Raw genomic sequence first — 19,342 nt, 5'->3', positions numbered from 1 at the left:
CGAATATCAAACAAACAAAGCATTACTTCCAAGGTGATCCATCGAATAGCGACAGTTACTCTAGACTATTGACATTACTTTTAAACGAGTTGGGTTACTGTAATTTATACATATAATTTACATCTTAAAATTATTATTTAATTAAATAATAAAAATGTTTCGTTTCCAATCTAAATATCATTATGTTAAATTACTTTACTATTAAAATCTTAATTATTTACATGTCCTTATAACTCCATTAAAAAAAAATTTTTTTTTTTCCAATCTAAATATCATTATGTTAAATTACTTTACTATTAAAATCTTAATTATTTACATGTCCTTATAATTCCATTGATAATTTATGCTTATTCAATATTCAATGCATTCAATAACTTAACCTTCTGTTTTGCTTATTATTGATATAATAGGCCATCGTACCGTGGTTTCAGCGGGTGAAACGTCACAATAACACAAATTACGTTTTATGAGCGGTTTCAGTGGATGAAACGTCACAATGTCACAAATTACGTCACAAATTACGTTGTATGAGCGTCTTCACAGCGGCTGCCACGTAACTAATCTATTCATTCGCCATCTTCAATTTGCATGATTTATAGCTTCCAATATCATTCGTAAGTTTCCTTCCGGTTGGTGAGTAAAAAGTTTTACTTATATGTATAACTAAGGTTTTATCATGCATGTTTACAAATATGTAAACAATTTCGTATGTTTATATGCATGTTTACAAATATGTAAACAATTTCGCATGTTTATAAGTATGGAAACCACTAAGCATCATTATTCTACTGTTGAATTTTTATATGCTTACTAATATAAAAACAACTACATGTGTTATACTTATATAAACAACTAAGCATATAATTCGGGTTTTCTATCGTGTATATCTATATGTTTATCAGTATGTAAACAATTACATATATAAATATCGTAGCATATTAATATTAGGAATATAAACTTTGCGTTTTTATCGTTTTAGTTTATATAAACATGTATGTTAAAGTATAAATGCAGCTATACATCAAATCCAGGTATATTATAAGTACATGTATATGCAAATATACATAAAATTCAGGTATGTTATTATACGTATGTATTTTGTAAACTTCTCTTTTTATGACAAACATTTAGATGCAATGTCGCAGTTTGTATGTATGCAGGCCTGCTACATACTATTATATTTAATATATGTAAGCTTGTTGGATGTATGCGATTTGTGATTTTGCATCTACTCTGTATTTTCATTAATTAATTAAATCTATATGTTTTGTAATTAAGTATACCACTTCTTATGGTTAATATTTTATCTGTCATACAATTTTAACATTACTAACTCACCAATTATTACATTATGCATCTTCAGTTTTATACACATAATACATACTATCGAATAAGAATTATGGAGCCATGTCGTGCTACGAGCTGGATCCAGTTACAGAAACATGGTACAGGGTCTGAGGTGTAGCACCTGACGACGACCTCAAAATTCTTGCCTGATGACGATCTCAAAATTGTTGTCTGGCATAATTTTATAATTTATGATTAACAAAGTAATAACTAGTGGCACTCTATTATCAAAATTTTCTTTGGCGACCCTACCCTAATTCTTTTCTGTATATATTTTAGTTATTTCACATGTATATACATACCTACATCCATATTACTATCACCTGTTACTAATATTAATAATTATGTAATAGTTATGGTATATTTATTTCGGTGTATCTTGAATTGGACGAAGGACGGAGACTCGTGCGATTACTAATTATTATTACCTTCTATTAGAATCCAAATAAATAACAAATATTTTAAATATTTAATTTTATATTTACTTATTATAATTTTTAAATTTTAATATACTTAAGGAATAATTTAAATAAAGATCATTATTAAAATTATTATATAAATAAAAATTATAATTTATTTCATTAATTTTTACTTTTTATTTAGTTTTTATAAATATAAGTTACTTCTTTATTTCATTATAATTTATGACATACGACCATCACATGTATGTGTCCGGCCATCAAAAGACAGTACCGCAGTCATCAGACGTGTTGGTACACGATGGTCCTTATTTATTTATATTTATTTATTTTTAAACCATGGGACAACCCATACGTCCCATACGGAGCATATGGAATGTTACTACAACACACTTCAACTTCACTATGTTGGTGCATTTGGGAGGTGTTGGAGAGTGAGGCTGGATCGCAATGAGATGGATAGTATTATGGCAGATAATACAGTCACCAATCGGTTAACGATATATAGTTAACCAATCCTACGAATATCAAACAAACAAAGCATTACTTCCAAGGTGATCCATCGAATAGCGACAGTTACTCTAGACTATTGACATTACTTTTAAACGAGTTGGGTTACTGTAATTTATACATATAATTTACATCTTAAAATTATTATTTAATTAAATAATAAAAATGTTTCGTTTCCAATCTAAATATCATTATGTTAAATTACTTTACTACTAAAATCTTAATTATTTACATGTCCTTATAACTCCATTAAAAAAAATTTTTTTTTTTTCCAATCTAAATATCATTATGTTAAATTACTTTACTATTAAAATCTTAATTATTTACATGTCCTTATAATTCCATTGATAATTTATGCTTATTCAATATTCAATGCATTCAATAACTTAACCTTCTGTTTTGCTTATTATTGATATAATAGGCCATCGTACCGTGGTTTCAGCGGGTGAAACGTCACAATAACACAAATTACGTTTTATGAGCGGTTTCAGTGGATGAAACGTCACAATGTCACAAATTACGTCACAAATTACGTTGTATGAGCGTCTTCACAGCGGCTGCCACGTAACTAATCTATTCATTCGCCATCTTCAATTTGCATGATTTATAGCTTCCAATATCATTCGTAAGTTTCCTTCCGGTTGGTGAGTAAAAAGTTTTACTTATATGTATAACTAAGGTTTTATCATGCATGTTTACAAATATGTAAACAATTTCGTATGTTTATATGCATGTTTACAAATATGTAAACAATTTCGCATGTTTATAAGTATGGAAACCACTAAGCATCATTATTCTACTGTTGAATTTTTATATGCTTACTAATATAAAAACAACTACATGTGTTATACTTATATAAACAACTAAGCATATAATTCGGGTTTTCTATCGTGTATATCTATATGTTTATCAGTATGTAAACAATTACATATATAAATATCGTAGCATATTAATATTAGGAATATAAACTTTGCGTTTTTATCGTTTTAGTTTATATAAACATGTATGTTAAAGTATAAATGCAGCTATACATCAAATCCAGGTATATTATAAGTACATGTATATGCAAATATACATAAAATTCAGGTATGTTATTATACGTATGTATTTTGTAAACTTCTCTTTTTATGACAAACATTTAGATGCAATGTCGCAGTTTGTATGTATGCAGGCCTGCTACATACTATTATATTTAATATATGTAAGCTTGTTGGATGTATGCGATTTGTGATTTTGCATCTACTCTGTATTTTCATTAATTAATTAAATCTATATGTTTTGTAATTAAGTATACCACTTCTTATGGTTAATATTTTATCTGTCATACAATTTTAACATTACTAACTCACCAATTATTACATTATGCATCTTCAGTTTTATACACATAATACATACTATCGAATAAGAATTATGGAGCCATGTCGTGCTACGAGCTGGATCCAGTTACAGAAACATGGTACAGGGTCTGAGGTGTAGCACCTGACGACGACCTCAAAATTCTTGCCTGATGACGATCTCAAAATTGTTGTCTGGCATAATTTTATAATTTATGATTAACAAAGTAATAACTAGTGGCACTCTATTATCAAAATTTTCTTTGGCGACCCTACCCTAATTCTTTTCTGTATATATTTTAGTTATTTCACATGTATATACATACCTACATCCATATTACTATCACCTGTTACTAATATTAATAATTATGTAATAGTTATGGTATATTTATTTCGGTGTATCTTGAATTGGACGAAGGACGGAGACTCGTGCGATTACTAATTATTATTACCTTCTATTAGAATCCAAATAAATAACAAATATTTTAAATATTTAATTTTATATTTACTTATTATAATTTTTAAATTTTAATATACTTAAGGAATAATTTAAATAAAGATCATTATTAAAATTATTATATAAATAAAAATTATAATTTATTTCATTAATTTTTACTTTTTATTTAGTTTTTATAAATATAAGTTACTTCTTTATTTCATTATAATTTATGACATACGACCATCACATGTATGTGTCCGGCCATCAAAAGACAGTACCGCAGTCATCAGACGTGTTGGTACACGATGGTCCTTATTTATTTATATTTATTTATTTTTAAACCATGGGACAACCCATACGTCCCATACGGAGCATATGGAATGTTACTACAACACACTTCAACTTCACTATGTTGGTGCATTTGGGAGGTGTTGGAGAGTGAGGCTGGATCGCAATGAGATGGATAGTATTATGGCAGATAATACAGTCACCAATCGGTTAACGATATATAGTTAACCAATCCTACGAATATCAAACAAACAAAGCATTACTTCCAAGGTGATCCATCGAATAGCGACAGTTACTCTAGACTATTGACATTACTTTTAAACGAGTTGGGTTACTGTAATTTATACATATAATTTACATCTTAAAATTATTATTTAATTAAATAATAAAAATGTTTCGTTTCCAATCTAAATATCATTATGTTAAATTACTTTACTATTAAAATCTTAATTATTTACATGTCCTTATAACTCCATTAAAAAAAAATTTTTTTTTTTTCCAATCTAAATATCATTATGTTAAATTACTTTACTATTAAAATCTTAATTATTTACATGTCCTTATAATTCCATTGATAATTTATGCTTATTCAATATTCAATGCATTCAATAACTTAACCTTCTGTTTTGCTTATTATTGATATAATAGGCCATCGTACCGTGGTTTCAGCGGGTGAAACGTCACAATAACACAAATTACGTTTTATGAGCGGTTTCAGTGGATGAAACGTCACAATGTCACAAATTACGTCACAAATTACGTTGTATGAGCGTCTTCACAGCGGCTGCCACGTAACTAATCTATTCATTCGCCATCTTCAATTTGCATGATTTATAGCTTCCAATATCATTCGTAAGTTTCCTTCCGGTTGGTGAGTAAAAAGTTTTACTTATATGTATAACTAAGGTTTTATCATGCATGTTTACAAATATGTAAACAATTTCGTATGTTTATATGCATGTTTACAAATATGTAAACAATTTCGCATGTTTATAAGTATGGAAACCACTAAGCATCATTATTCTACTGTTGAATTTTTATATGCTTACTAATATAAAAACAACTACATGTGTTATACTTATATAAACAACTAAGCATATAATTCGGGTTTTCTATCGTGTATATCTATATGTTTATCAGTATGTAAACAATTACATATATAAATATCGTAGCATATTAATATTAGGAATATAAACTTTGCGTTTTTATCGTTTTAGTTTATATAAACATGTATGTTAAAGTATAAATGCAGCTATACATCAAATCCAGGTATATTATAAGTACATGTATATGCAAATATACATAAAATTCAGGTATGTTATTATACGTATGTATTTTGTAAACTTCTCTTTTTATGACAAACATTTAGATGCAATGTCGCAGTTTGTATGTATGCAGGCCTGCTACATACTATTATATTTAATATATGTAAGCTTGTTGGATGTATGCGATTTGTGATTTTGCATCTACTCTGTATTTTCATTAATTAATTAAATCTATATGTTTTGTAATTAAGTATACCACTTCTTATGGTTAATATTTTATCTGTCATACAATTTTAACATTACTAACTCACCAATTATTACATTATGCATCTTCAGTTTTATACACATAATACATACTATCGAATAAGAATTATGGAGCCATGTCGTGCTACGAGCTGGATCCAGTTACAGAAACATGGTACAGGGTCTGAGGTGTAGCACCTGACGACGACCTCAAAATTCTTGCCTGATGACGATCTCAAAATTGTTGTCTGGCATAATTTTATAATTTATGATTAACAAAGTAATAACTAGTGGCACTCTATTATCAAAATTTTCTTTGGCGACCCTACCCTAATTCTTTTCTGTATATATTTTAGTTATTTCACATGTATATACATACCTACATCCATATTACTATCACCTGTTACTAATATTAATAATTATGTAATAGTTATGGTATATTTATTTCGGTGTATCTTGAATTGGACGAAGGACGGAGACTCGTGCGATTACTAATTATTATTACCTTCTATTAGAATCCAAATAAATAACAAATATTTTAAATATTTAATTTTATATTTACTTATTATAATTTTTAAATTTTAATATACTTAAGGAATAATTTAAATAAAGATCATTATTAAAATTATTATATAAATAAAAATTATAATTTATTTCATTAATTTTTACTTTTTATTTAGTTTTTATAAATATAAGTTACTTCTTTATTTCATTATAATTTATGACATACGACCATCACATGTATGTGTCCGGCCATCAAAAGACAGTACCGCAGTCATCAGACGTGTTGGTACACGATGGTCCTTATTTATTTATATTTATTTATTTTTAAACCATGGGACAACCCATACGTCCCATACGGAGCATATGGAATGTTACTACAACACACTTCAACTTCACTATGTTGGTGCATTTGGGAGGTGTTGGAGAGTGAGGCTGGATCGCAATGAGATGGATAGTATTATGGCAGATAATACAGTCACCAATCGGTTAACGATATATAGTTAACCAATCCTACGAATATCAAACAAACAAAGCATTACTTCCAAGGTGATCCATCGAATAGCGACAGTTACTCTAGACTATTGACATTACTTTTAAACGAGTTGGGTTACTGTAATTTATACATATAATTTACATCTTAAAATTATTATTTAATTAAATAATAAAAATGTTTCGTTTCCAATCTAAATATCATTATGTTAAATTACTTTACTATTAAAATCTTAATTATTTACATGTCCTTATAACTCCATTAAAAAAAAAATTTTTTTTTTCCAATCTAAATATCATTATGTTAAATTACTTTACTATTAAAATCTTAATTATTTACATGTCCTTATAATTCCATTGATAATTTATGCTTATTCAATATTCAATGCATTCAATAACTTAACCTTCTGTTTTGCTTATTATTGATATAATAGGCCATCGTACCGTGGTTTCAGCGGGTGAAACGTCACAATAACACAAATTACGTTTTATGAGCGGTTTCAGTGGATGAAACGTCACAATGTCACAAATTACGTCACAAATTACGTTGTATGAGCGTCTTCACAGCGGCTGCCACGTAACTAATCTATTCATTCGCCATCTTCAATTTGCATGATTTATAGCTTCCAATATCATTCGTAAGTTTCCTTCCGGTTGGTGAGTAAAAAGTTTTACTTATATGTATAACTAAGGTTTTATCATGCATGTTTACAAATATGTAAACAATTTCGTATGTTTATATGCATGTTTACAAATATGTAAACAATTTCGCATGTTTATAAGTATGGAAACCACTAAGCATCATTATTCTACTGTTGAATTTTTATATGCTTACTAATATAAAAACAACTACATGTGTTATACTTATATAAACAACTAAGCATATAATTCGGGTTTTCTATCGTGTATATCTATATGTTTATCAGTATGTAAACAATTACATATATAAATATCGTAGCATATTAATATTAGGAATATAAACTTTGCGTTTTTATCGTTTTAGTTTATATAAACATGTATGTTAAAGTATAAATGCAGCTATACATCAAATCCAGGTATATTATAAGTACATGTATATGCAAATATACATAAAATTCAGGTATGTTATTATACGTATGTATTTTGTAAACTTCTCTTTTTATGACAAACATTTAGATGCAATGTCGCAGTTTGTATGTATGCAGGCCTGCTACATACTATTATATTTAATATATGTAAGCTTGTTGGATGTATGCGATTTGTGATTTTGCATCTACTCTGTATTTTCATTAATTAATTAAATCTATATGTTTTGTAATTAAGTATACCACTTCTTATGGTTAATATTTTATCTGTCATACAATTTTAACATTACTAACTCACCAATTATTACATTATGCATCTTCAGTTTTATACACATAATACATACTATCGAATAAGAATTATGGAGCCATGTCGTGCTACGAGCTGGATCCAGTTACAGAAACATGGTACAGGGTCTGAGGTGTAGCACCTGACGACGACCTCAAAATTCTTGCCTGATGACGATCTCAAAATTGTTGTCTGGCATAATTTTATAATTTATGATTAACAAAGTAATAACTAGTGGCACTCTATTATCAAAATTTTCTTTGGCGACCCTACCCTAATTCTTTTCTGTATATATTTTAGTTATTTCACATGTATATACATACCTACATCCATATTACTATCACCTGTTACTAATATTAATAATTATGTAATAGTTATGGTATATTTATTTCGGTGTATCTTGAATTGGACGAAGGACGGAGACTCGTGCGATTACTAATTATTATTACCTTCTATTAGAATCCAAATAAATAACAAATATTTTAAATATTTAATTTTATATTTACTTATTATAATTTTTAAATTTTAATATACTTAAGGAATAATTTAAATAAAGATCATTATTAAAATTATTATATAAATAAAAATTATAATTTATTTCATTAATTTTTACTTTTTATTTAGTTTTTATAAATATAAGTTACTTCTTTATTTCATTATAATTTATGACATACGACCATCACATGTATGTGTCCGGCCATCAAAAGACAGTACCGCAGTCATCAGACGTGTTGGTACACGATGGTCCTTATTTATTTATATTTATTTATTTTTAAACCATGGGACAACCCATACGTCCCATACGGAGCATATGGAATGTTACTACAACACACTTCAACTTCACTATGTTGGTGCATTTGGGAGGTGTTGGAGAGTGAGGCTGGATCGCAATGAGATGGATAGTATTATGGCAGATAATACAGTCACCAATCGGTTAACGATATATAGTTAACCAATCCTACGAATATCAAACAAACAAAATATCCCTGATGGCATGCACACATTTTAACATTTTGTCTTTTATCGTATCCCAAAATACATTTTTAGAATTATTGTTCACTACATGTAAATGTGATAATATTTGCTGAATATTGAGGACAATCCCATTTTATCAGAAAAATGTCGATTCAACAAGCCGTAGTTTCCTGATGTTGACTGTACGATGTATTTCCTGGATTTGATGAATCTAAATAGAATTTGTATTTGTTTGGATTTAATGGCTTATAAAGCTGTTGGAATTTTACCTCTGCTCTTTGCGTGTTCATCTTCCATTACCAAAAGTAGAACTGTCTGCATTCGAAACAGGTAAAATTCAGATCGAATATTGTTTTTTCTGTTAATGTATTCTTCATTTTAACATGTTTACATTTAAAGGCATTTAGAGCGTAGAACGAGGAAATAAATTTGATGTAACAATTCACTCTGTTTATGACTAACAATGTTTTTATAGTAACATACCGGTAAATAGAACAGTCTCATATTTACAGATTAATTGTTGAAAATAATTGTTTTGCCTGTTTCGTTATAGTGAATTGCTGCCTGTCGAGTAAATTATACACACAGGTTTAAAACCATTGGTCTGCCTCTGGGTTTAAACATTCTAGCATAATTTATGTATATGACGTTGACAAGCCTCAACACAGGGTAAAATTGAATTTCTCAGTCATCGAATCACTCAACTCTTTCTTCCTTGAAAATATCTACTTGAGCAAACGTTCGTGATCATATACATTCAGATAACTCTATGGGTTATTTTTTTCACGGCGCATATAGCCCAGTAGTTAGGGATCAGGGCCCATATTCACAAAATATCTTACGACTAAGACGAAAAAAATAAATCTGTCTGATAATCAAATACCGAGCCCAAGGTCACAAATATGTATTCAACTTTTATAAACCATGGATGTACTTTACATATTAATTAAGAAAGTCTACAAGAAATGAAAAATAAGGCAATTACCGTGTTTGTAAATTTTGATCTTAGTCGTAAGATATTTTGTGAATAGGTGCTCAGGTCTTGGCTTCGGTTTCCATCTGTACATGTATGTTGGTCGCGTGAAATTTACGACGTGAATAGTGAAATTGTTCATTCGCCAAACACTGCTACAACTCTGAGCACTATGTTTTTCAAGGTTCAAATGCCTGGTACTTCATCTTCAACTGGTGACGTATTTATAGATGATATTTTAGAACAGAATCAAAACAAAACAAAAAAAGATTTATTTTCTGTAATTCCCATGTGATGTATATTCAGGACCGACGCAGGATCCAGTGCATGCTGCGACAACTACGAGAAAGACGAAAATGGAGAATGCAATTGTAAGATTGATACACTTGAAATTTACCTTGGGACAAAGCTACACATTTTGTAAATGAATTTCATTTGACAAGTTAGAGTATATACGCTATGCGATTATCAGCAGTCGATGAAATGATTACTTGATTGATACAAAATTTAAAATAATGTTCGTAAGATTAATTCAAATAAATAAATAGAATCTCTATCTATCTATTATAAATACCGTATCATAAATAGCCATTCTAAAACATGTAATATTGAACATTTTAGATATTGATTGTCTGTTCCTGTACGAATTAAGCAGAATAATTTCAGGAAGCATATTACCCCCAAGAATTATGTAGACTAAAACACCGTATGTGTCTCTTATACTGTTCTGTACTTCAGCACATAATTAACATTTCCCGTTCTTTTTAAATTGTGAAATTCAATATAATAAGACGTTTTATTTATCATCTGAACATCTTAGCTCATAATCACGTCATAATTTACTACAACATCCGGTGATTAAAAAAAGATAATGATAGAAAATAAAGAAAACAGAAGCCCCATAAAATCATTGCTACTTCATTTAAGACGGGCCATCATGGACTATACACCGAGGCCCTAGCATAGACCCGCTACTAACATTGTGTCAACAGGAAATAGCTTGATTTACTTCCTAGTAACACTTCACTTTACTTACTATTTTTTATCATAAAAATAGCCAGGGAATCTGGTTTGACACTATAGAAAAACAAATTAATCATTGAAAACAGAAGAAAATAAGATAAAACGCTATGAATTCATTATTACAACTTATAATCATAAGCATTTTGTCATCAGAAAATAAAGAATAAAGTAATTAACACCCGTCTCTTCTCCGGAAGCTTGATTTATTTCCCATAATACTTGACTATATCTGCAGCTTGCGTACCTGGATATTTTGGAGACTTTTGTAAAACACCTTGTCCTCTTGGTTCATTTGGAAAGGACTGTGGAGGATTGTGTTCTCTTACGTGTGTCCCAGAAGATTGTGACCATGTTAAAGGTTGTCTGCCTACAAATACTGCCTCAGTCACAGCTTCAGGTATCCATTCTGTTCAGATTATAACATAGCTAATATTAAATACTGCCTCAGTCACAGCTTCGGGTATCCATTCTGTTCAAATTATAACATAGCTAATATTAACGTTTTTCAAGTTTTTATTTTTCCCAATCGCTGTTAAAATAACATAGATGAGATGTATCACTGTTCTTTATGTTCACCTTTCATGACATACAAAACAGATATTCAAGAGTAATACTCACGCATGAACATGTAATGCATATAAATACACTCTAAAAACAATGTTTAGGTTTGGAACACTTTTTAAACGTGTTTAGGTCTAAACGTGTTTAGGATTGTGCTTATATCCTAAACGCGAAGTGTAATAAACATGTTCTACCCTAAACATGTTCAGACTGAGAACATGTTTAGCTATGCAAAAATACAGTATCTAAACACAAAATAACATGCTAAACACTTGCTAAACACATTCCTAAACGTCTAAACACAATCCTAAACGTCTATGCGTTTAGGTTTTGAACATGATAAGCTTAGTAACATTGTTGACATTAGTTTTACAGTCTTCATGTAGAATATTCCTGTCTTCTGTAAATGAAATTCGAATTGCAGAAAAAATTGCATGTCAGAATTGCCATACTTCAAACTGTTATAGTGTACCAGGTCCCGATAGTGACCATAGTGTACATCATACGCCGTATTGCAAGTATACACTGTCGAGGTCGATATCCAAAATTGATGGAACCATTAGAAGAGCCGTCTATGGGCTTCAACCCTTTCCTGTTGGAAATGAGCAGAGTTTAGGAGTATCCAGAAGATTTTGATCTGGAATTCCATTTCAACTTGAACAGGTCTAGACACATACATATTGAATTTAAAAAAAGAGTGTAATTCATTTTCTCTGGTATTAGACGTGCCTTTAGTGTTAATTTAAACCAATGCATCACTCTTACTTTGCATTGGAACAAAATTCATTTAAATCTTGTGAAAGAGAACATCAGTTGCAATTTGGCCCCCCCCCCCTTTTTTTAATTCAACATGTGACAGTGCCTGTTATGCGAAAACTAGCATATCAAAGACAAAAAAATTGTTGAAGTTGTACTTGCCGGATGATATTTAACCATGTATAGTTTACTTCTTATATGTGCATAAGTGATTTTTAATGGTTTTGTCTTTAACATGTATCGCGGAAATGTCAACCGTGTTGTTTCGGCAATTAGAATATAGAAATAGACTTGCAATGTAATTTGAGAAGAACCGCCCAAACCCGTGTAGTGATTTTGGGGGGTGGATTTTTAGTATTTCTGGTCGGGCTCGGAGTCCTCTGAGCCTGCACGTGATTTTCTCTCTCTCTTACCCGCGAACTCTAGGCAATCGGACGTGTTTTAGAAAGTGCAGCAGTGTAGTTATTGTATTTGTTAACCCCTTGTAAGTTGTTCTGTGTATTTGTGAATATATCTGTTTATAAGTGTTTTCCGGTGTTCTTTGTGTGTAGGAAATCACTTTACCCGCATTGTTCGATTTGAAACATCATGGATCCCATAGACACAGTTTGTAATGCAAGGGATATTCTTGCTAGATTTTGCAATGTTATTCTCCTATAATAGAAGAGAAAGCTACTATTTAAGACTCTTTAATGCTGTGGATTGAGTTTTAAATATAAGGTTAGCAAATCATTTTGTAATTGAGACAAAGTCAAAACCTAAATACAAGGAGAACTAAACATGTTCAAAACCTAAACACAAAAGAGGTAAACGTGTTCAAAACCTAAACACAATAAGGGTAAACATGTTCAAAACCTAAACATAATAAGGGTTAAACATGTTCTACACCTAAACATAAAAAGAATTAACATGTTCAAAACCTAAACACAATTAGTTAGACGTGCTCCAAACCTAAACACAAAGAGATTTAAACATGTTCAAAACCTAAACACATTGGGTTGAACATGTTCAAAACCTAAACGTAAGAAGTGTTGAACATGTTTAAAACCTAAACACAGAAAGTGTTAAACATGTTTAGATTTAGAACGCGTTCAAAACTGTACACAAGAAATGTGTTTAACTTTGTGTTTAGGATCTAAACACCATTTTTAGAGTGTATACATGTATATCCCAATCTTAATAAATAACTACAAGAAAAGACTATATGCATTTACTCCCTCGGCATTTAATTGTATCTATTTACACAATTTCATAAGTAGTTGTTTCATTTTTGGTTGCAAATACATTTTGGAATCTGCTGACAGTAGGTCTAGGTATGAAACATTTCTGGCATATACTATCGCCTGATATTTAAAACAGGACAAATAAATACATCGCATCTCCAATATCAGAGCTGGGAATGCTATATTTTTTATTTCGATCTATATCAAACCACCTTCAATACTGTAGATTACTTATTTTACGCGAGTACTTAATATTGCGAAATAACTTGAAGTCAAATCGCGATAACACAGATTCGCGAATACACTGTTGATCACGTGTATGTGTGTGTCGCGAGTACACTGTTGATCAAATGTCTGTGTGTGTCGCGAATACACTGTTGATCAAGTGTCTGTGTGTGTCGTGAATACACTGTTGATCAAGTGTCTGTGTGTGTCGCGAATACACTGTTGATCAAGTGTCTGTGTGTGTCGCGAATACACTGTTGATCAAGTGTCTGTGTGTGTCGCGAATACACTGTTGATCAAGTGTCTGTGTGTGTCGCGAATACACTGTTGATCAAGTGTCTGTGTGTGTCGCGAATACACTGTTGATCAAGTGTCTGTGTGTGTCGCGAATACACTGTTGATCAAGTGTCTGTGCGTGTATTTTAGCAAGAGAAAAATAAATGCGAGTAATTTTGATTCTCGTGAAATTATGCGACAAGAAATTCCTCTCAAATATTTATGGAATTTATAGTATTAAAGTACATGTATCATGAATTTATCATCGGCATAACATACAGTATAGCTGTATTATTATGTATTTATCAATGGCATAAAATACCTAGTGTAAAATAATTTTGTCATCGACATAAGATAGCTAGTGTCAAAATAATATCATTATGGGTTTATCGTCGGCATAGCATAGCTAATGTCAAAATAATGTAATATCATGAGTTTATTATCGACATGACATAGCTAGTGTCAAAATAATCTATCTTCATGGATTTATCATCCGTATAGCATAGCTAGTGTCAAAATAAAGTATTATCATGATTTTTATTGACATACATATAGTACAGCTAAAGTCAAAGCATTATCATGAATAAACTATACTCATAACATAGCCAGTAACAAAGCAACATGGATTTGCTATACTCGCAACGATACACAGCTTGTGTCAATGGATCATTGTATCATTTTATTGTAATATTGATATATTGTCGTCATGAAATAGCTAGTCTCACAGTATTTCCATGAATTCATTACAGTCATGTCATATCTATACTTCAAATTGACATTGTGAACGTAGTATCGTCATGACATAGATTGTGTCACAGTATCATGGAATCATTATCGACATATATATGCAACATAGCTAGTGTCAAAGTGTCATAATTCACTACCTTCATAGCATCTCAATGAATCTACATGTAGATATTATCTAACAGCATACACCGTAGCTAATGCCAAAGAATTACACGTACCATGAATCTAAAGTATCAAAAATTGAATTTATCCGTTCCTACCGGTTTGTATACAAAGTATACCAATATAATCTATTGCAAGAAATTTAAACGTCATATATAGTGGGTTTTTAGGTACTCGCGTACATTCACATAAAACAGTGGACTGATTATTAAGGTACTAGAATTATGAACATTAATTCATGTTTTATTTGTAGATGCGTCAGTTTTTACAACAGTTCCACAGCATCAGATTTTGAATATCTCAACATCACCGCCATATTTAACACATATTTCATCCACCACCAATATAACCAATCACTATACAGTGTTGCCTTCAACAAAACCGCCTATAGCCGTTAGTAATCCCGAAAACGGACAGTTCAATTCCAATTATTTGATTGTTGGTGTGGGAGGGTTTATATCCGTTCTTCTACTTGTTATGATCATACAGAAGTGTTTGAAATCAAAATCGGCACAGCGAAACATTTCCAAAAGAAAAGTAGAAGATTACAATGCACCCGTTGATTCTATTGTTAAATCACGTGACACCGACAAAAAGAAATATGGCGGACTTTATCACTACGGAAACAAAGACCACTTTTATCAACAAATGGAGTCTGATTACCAGGAAATCGATCAATGTCTAGAAATGGCAAATATGACTCCAGGGGGACGAAAACCACCTGGTACAGAAGAATCCAGTTTGTCATCTGAACCTAACGACTCTTATTTATCACCAATAGCCGGAAGTGACACATATGTTGAACCAGTGACACAAGAAGCGTATATCGAACCACAGAACTTACAACCGTACTTAGATTCTCATAAAATACCTAAGGGAAGAGAAAATAGCAGTAATGAACGATTTCATTCTTACATAGAAGTGGTAGAATTAGGTGAAATGAACCCAACAGAAACTATAAGCCATACAAATCCTGATAACGTGCCTCGACTCTCATCGTCATATGATGATGTCATGTGGGAGTGTCCGGCCGTTTGTCATGAAATGGATGACGAAAAAGACAACTCTTATCTTGATGCTGTCTTCTCATGATACTTTGATCAGCTGATTACGCGAACGTGTTTCGAGTTATCGCTAATAAATGGGTGCCAAATATACTCAGGGATGTATTCATTTTGCTGTATTTTATTTTCATTTTCATGAAATGATTTCAAAATGTTTACATATCTAATGTTGTGCCTTTAACATCCCAACAAATTGTAATGGTGGCCATTTATCTAATGACTGTAAATGTAAAGAACATGCGTGCAGATCAACATAATAATTATATTCTAACGGCTGGGAATTCCGACAGAAATAAATGAGAATGTAAATATGAGATGTAAAGTTCATTTTAATTCACATGAACTGAAACCTCGTGAGCATTTTTTTTAATTATCCCTTTCAACATGACTCTGGTGAGCTGTGTGGCCCATGTGGCTCTTGTTGAAAAACTATAGCGCCTCACGCTGATATGTAATGAAATGCTTTTCCTTGGTTTAAACGGGTTATGCAAAGTTTTCTGCAATGTGTGTGATTATTTATGTCCTGTTAAACAAACAAAACGTCGACACTTTCATAGCTATATTTAGATTTTTCTGCATTTTGAAAAAAAAAATCATAAGTATTTCTAAGTATGTAGATTTAAAAAGATAGATACTATTGACCTGTAAGTTAAAAGTAACAGCTGAAAATCATCTGGCCTTGACTTCATGTTTGGTTGGTTGGTTCTTTTACTCATATTGATAGGTCACCATTTATAGGTGAAGTACTACAAATTTAGACAAATGATCAGCGGCGCTTTTGACCGCATATTTAGCAGCAGGGTTTCTTTATTGTGTCATAACCTTCTGTTACCTTCATCTTCAAGGTCATATTCGAAAGAATCGCGATTCTCACTTCTACATACCGAGCACTCGGTGACGGAGCAATCATTACTTACACTGACTGTTTACATCTTAGGTTTGACACGGCCGTAGCCTGAACGGGGCTCGAACTAACGAAGAGAACCCTGTTCCACTGGGCTTCATCGACCAGTTCCATATTTGGTAATGATTTCCATATTTGAACAACGGCAAAGAAAAACTTATTCAAGAAGGAAAACTCTAAACTGATGATATAATCCATTAAATAAAACTGGTACATGCAAGCTTTATCTTGCATTCGTAATTCAGATAAAAGGTAGAAATAAACCAGAATACTTATAACATATTTGCAACAATTATAAAGATACAACGTAAGAGGTGGCGAGTTCGTTGGAAGGTGAATATTTATACGCGGACAGTTAGAAAAATACAACTACCAATTCACAACTTCCCTCCACCACTACCACCCCACGAAATAATTCATTAGAACTATTCTTGGGATTCTCCCAAATTATATGAAATGTGACAAACGATAAATTCATTGGACCTTTTAGACTTGTTCCCAGTAGAAGTTAGTGTATATGATTTTATGATTATGTTTTGTTCCCGATTCTGTCATACTGTTAATACAGAGTTGTGTATATATGTCAGATTTATCTTTTTATTTCTGTTAATTTACCTGGAAATATGAAAACAAAACAGGATTATTTTGTTAAAAAAAAAACTTAAGCCCACATTATTGCATCATTGTAAAGTGTTTACACCCCACCCAACTCCCCCACCCCCCGCTAGAAAATATGTCACCCCAATATTCATTACTCCACCATGTCTACTTTCTGGATATATTCCTGTTTACAATTTTTCTTTGAAAGGGGATGTTCTAAAGACACAATGTTTTATTCTGATTCAAATCAAGGACATAAAACCGGATAAAATTATTTAAGTAAACTTTAACAATAGCTTAGAAAAGAAAGCTATATTTCTTTTATTCATAGAAATAAATCTACAGCAATATACCTGTATAGATAGCTATGTCTGGTTGTTAGATAGGGATGTTCGTCTTCTTTGAAATTCTTTTTATCTTCCATCTCACTTTAATATCATGTCTCATACAAATTATATATCATACCAAGTACTAACCTTTAAAAAAAGATGATGAATTACGCACTATTTTAGAAATATAATGACAAAATCCCATTGGAAAAATATATTATAATATGTACCTTAAAACCACGACAAAATAGAGCATTATGGGCCAGCTTCGGATGAACTGTTATTTGTGGAGAGTTCGCCGTGTTATGTTGGTGTATTACAAGCTACTAGTGTAATATTTCAAAATTATATGCATAATTTCTTTAACAATAATGTACATGTACCATTAAAAAGCTGAACTATGCTGTGAAGGTGTAGGGAGAAGGAACATGGTCATATGTCAGAAGAATTACGTTAATGTATGTTTCTCAAATTGTTGTATTTTTTAAAGCAAAACCACTTGACTGATCCAGAACACAACTTAGCGGTACAACACTTTCCGTTACATCTCGCGTGTTGAAAATACTGATAGGGACATTGATTTCCTGATATTATCACCATATATTAACTTCCTTAAAACGTTTGCCTTATTTTCTCTTCTCACCAAAATTCAGGAAGTTTCACTTGATCTACTCCCAATTTAACAAACCGTGGGTTTAATATGAAAACCTTGTCATGCTGTTCGAGAGGTGATGACTCTTTTTTCTTCCTGGAGCAAATTCAAATGTGCAAAGGATAGCAATGCATTCTTTCAGATAAGTAGTGCACTGCAGCTAATTAAATGTTCGAGGGCTGCTGATTTTAGCTATATTAACCTCCACGCGAAATAGTTCATATAAATCGTTATGGATTCGCCCAACGTGAAGGATTCTCCAGTGTCCAAGAAGCGTGCTTACCCTACCCTTAATTTTCTATTGTTTATAACATCTATGCAATTCATCGTCCGTTATTTTCTCTTTTTTTCCTCTCACACATCTTCAACATTCGGTAAATGTATAAACATAACAGCTTTAGATCACAATAATTGATCAACGAATGAAAGTAGACTCCCTTTCATTTTATTCAATTTAATGCTGGGTATGTCTATTGTTTGCAAACCTTTCAAGACATTTCAAGATGTTGGATAGTGTCTGTTTCATTTACAGGAGCTCGATTTTGATACTATTCAGCATAGCCACACCGTTAAAAGAAACGTTCGTCACGCAACAAAAGGGAAATTCTAGCCTTTGAATGATACCTTCAATTTTGCAACAACAAAAAAATTGTCTCCTCTTAAAACAAAGGAAAAAAAAAAAAG

At 31.3% G+C, this 19,342-nt stretch overlaps 1 protein-coding gene across 2 annotated transcripts; it reads left to right on the top strand.

Annotated features, from left to right (window-relative positions):
• The first annotated feature begins 9,375 nt into the window (after nucleotides 1-9,375).
• LOC130052889 (uncharacterized) lies at nucleotides 9,376-17,658 on the top strand. Of its 2 annotated transcripts, XM_056159058.1 has the most exons (5): nucleotides 9,391-9,493; nucleotides 9,717-9,832; nucleotides 10,443-10,507; nucleotides 11,395-11,556; nucleotides 15,363-17,658. In XM_056159058.1, exons 2-5 carry the CDS (start codon nucleotides 9,801-9,803, stop codon nucleotides 16,199-16,201), a joined length of 1,098 nt encoding a protein of 365 aa, XP_056015033.1. In that variant the 5' UTR covers nucleotides 9,391-9,493; nucleotides 9,717-9,800; the 3' UTR covers nucleotides 16,202-17,658. The 2 variants fall into 2 exon arrangements, with proteins under 2 accessions (XP_056015032.1, XP_056015033.1); XM_056159057.1 differs by lacking the exon at nucleotides 9,717-9,832 and having other exon boundaries at nucleotides 9,376-9,493.
• Nucleotides 17,659-19,342: the final 1,684 nt, after the last annotated feature.

This window comes from Ostrea edulis, chromosome 3, assembly GCF_947568905.1.
Source record: "Ostrea edulis chromosome 3, xbOstEdul1.1, whole genome shotgun sequence".
In the NCBI taxonomy this organism is placed as follows: Eukaryota; Metazoa; Mollusca; class Bivalvia; order Ostreida; family Ostreidae; genus Ostrea; species Ostrea edulis.
This window is presented reverse-complemented; position numbering and strand designations above follow the sequence as displayed.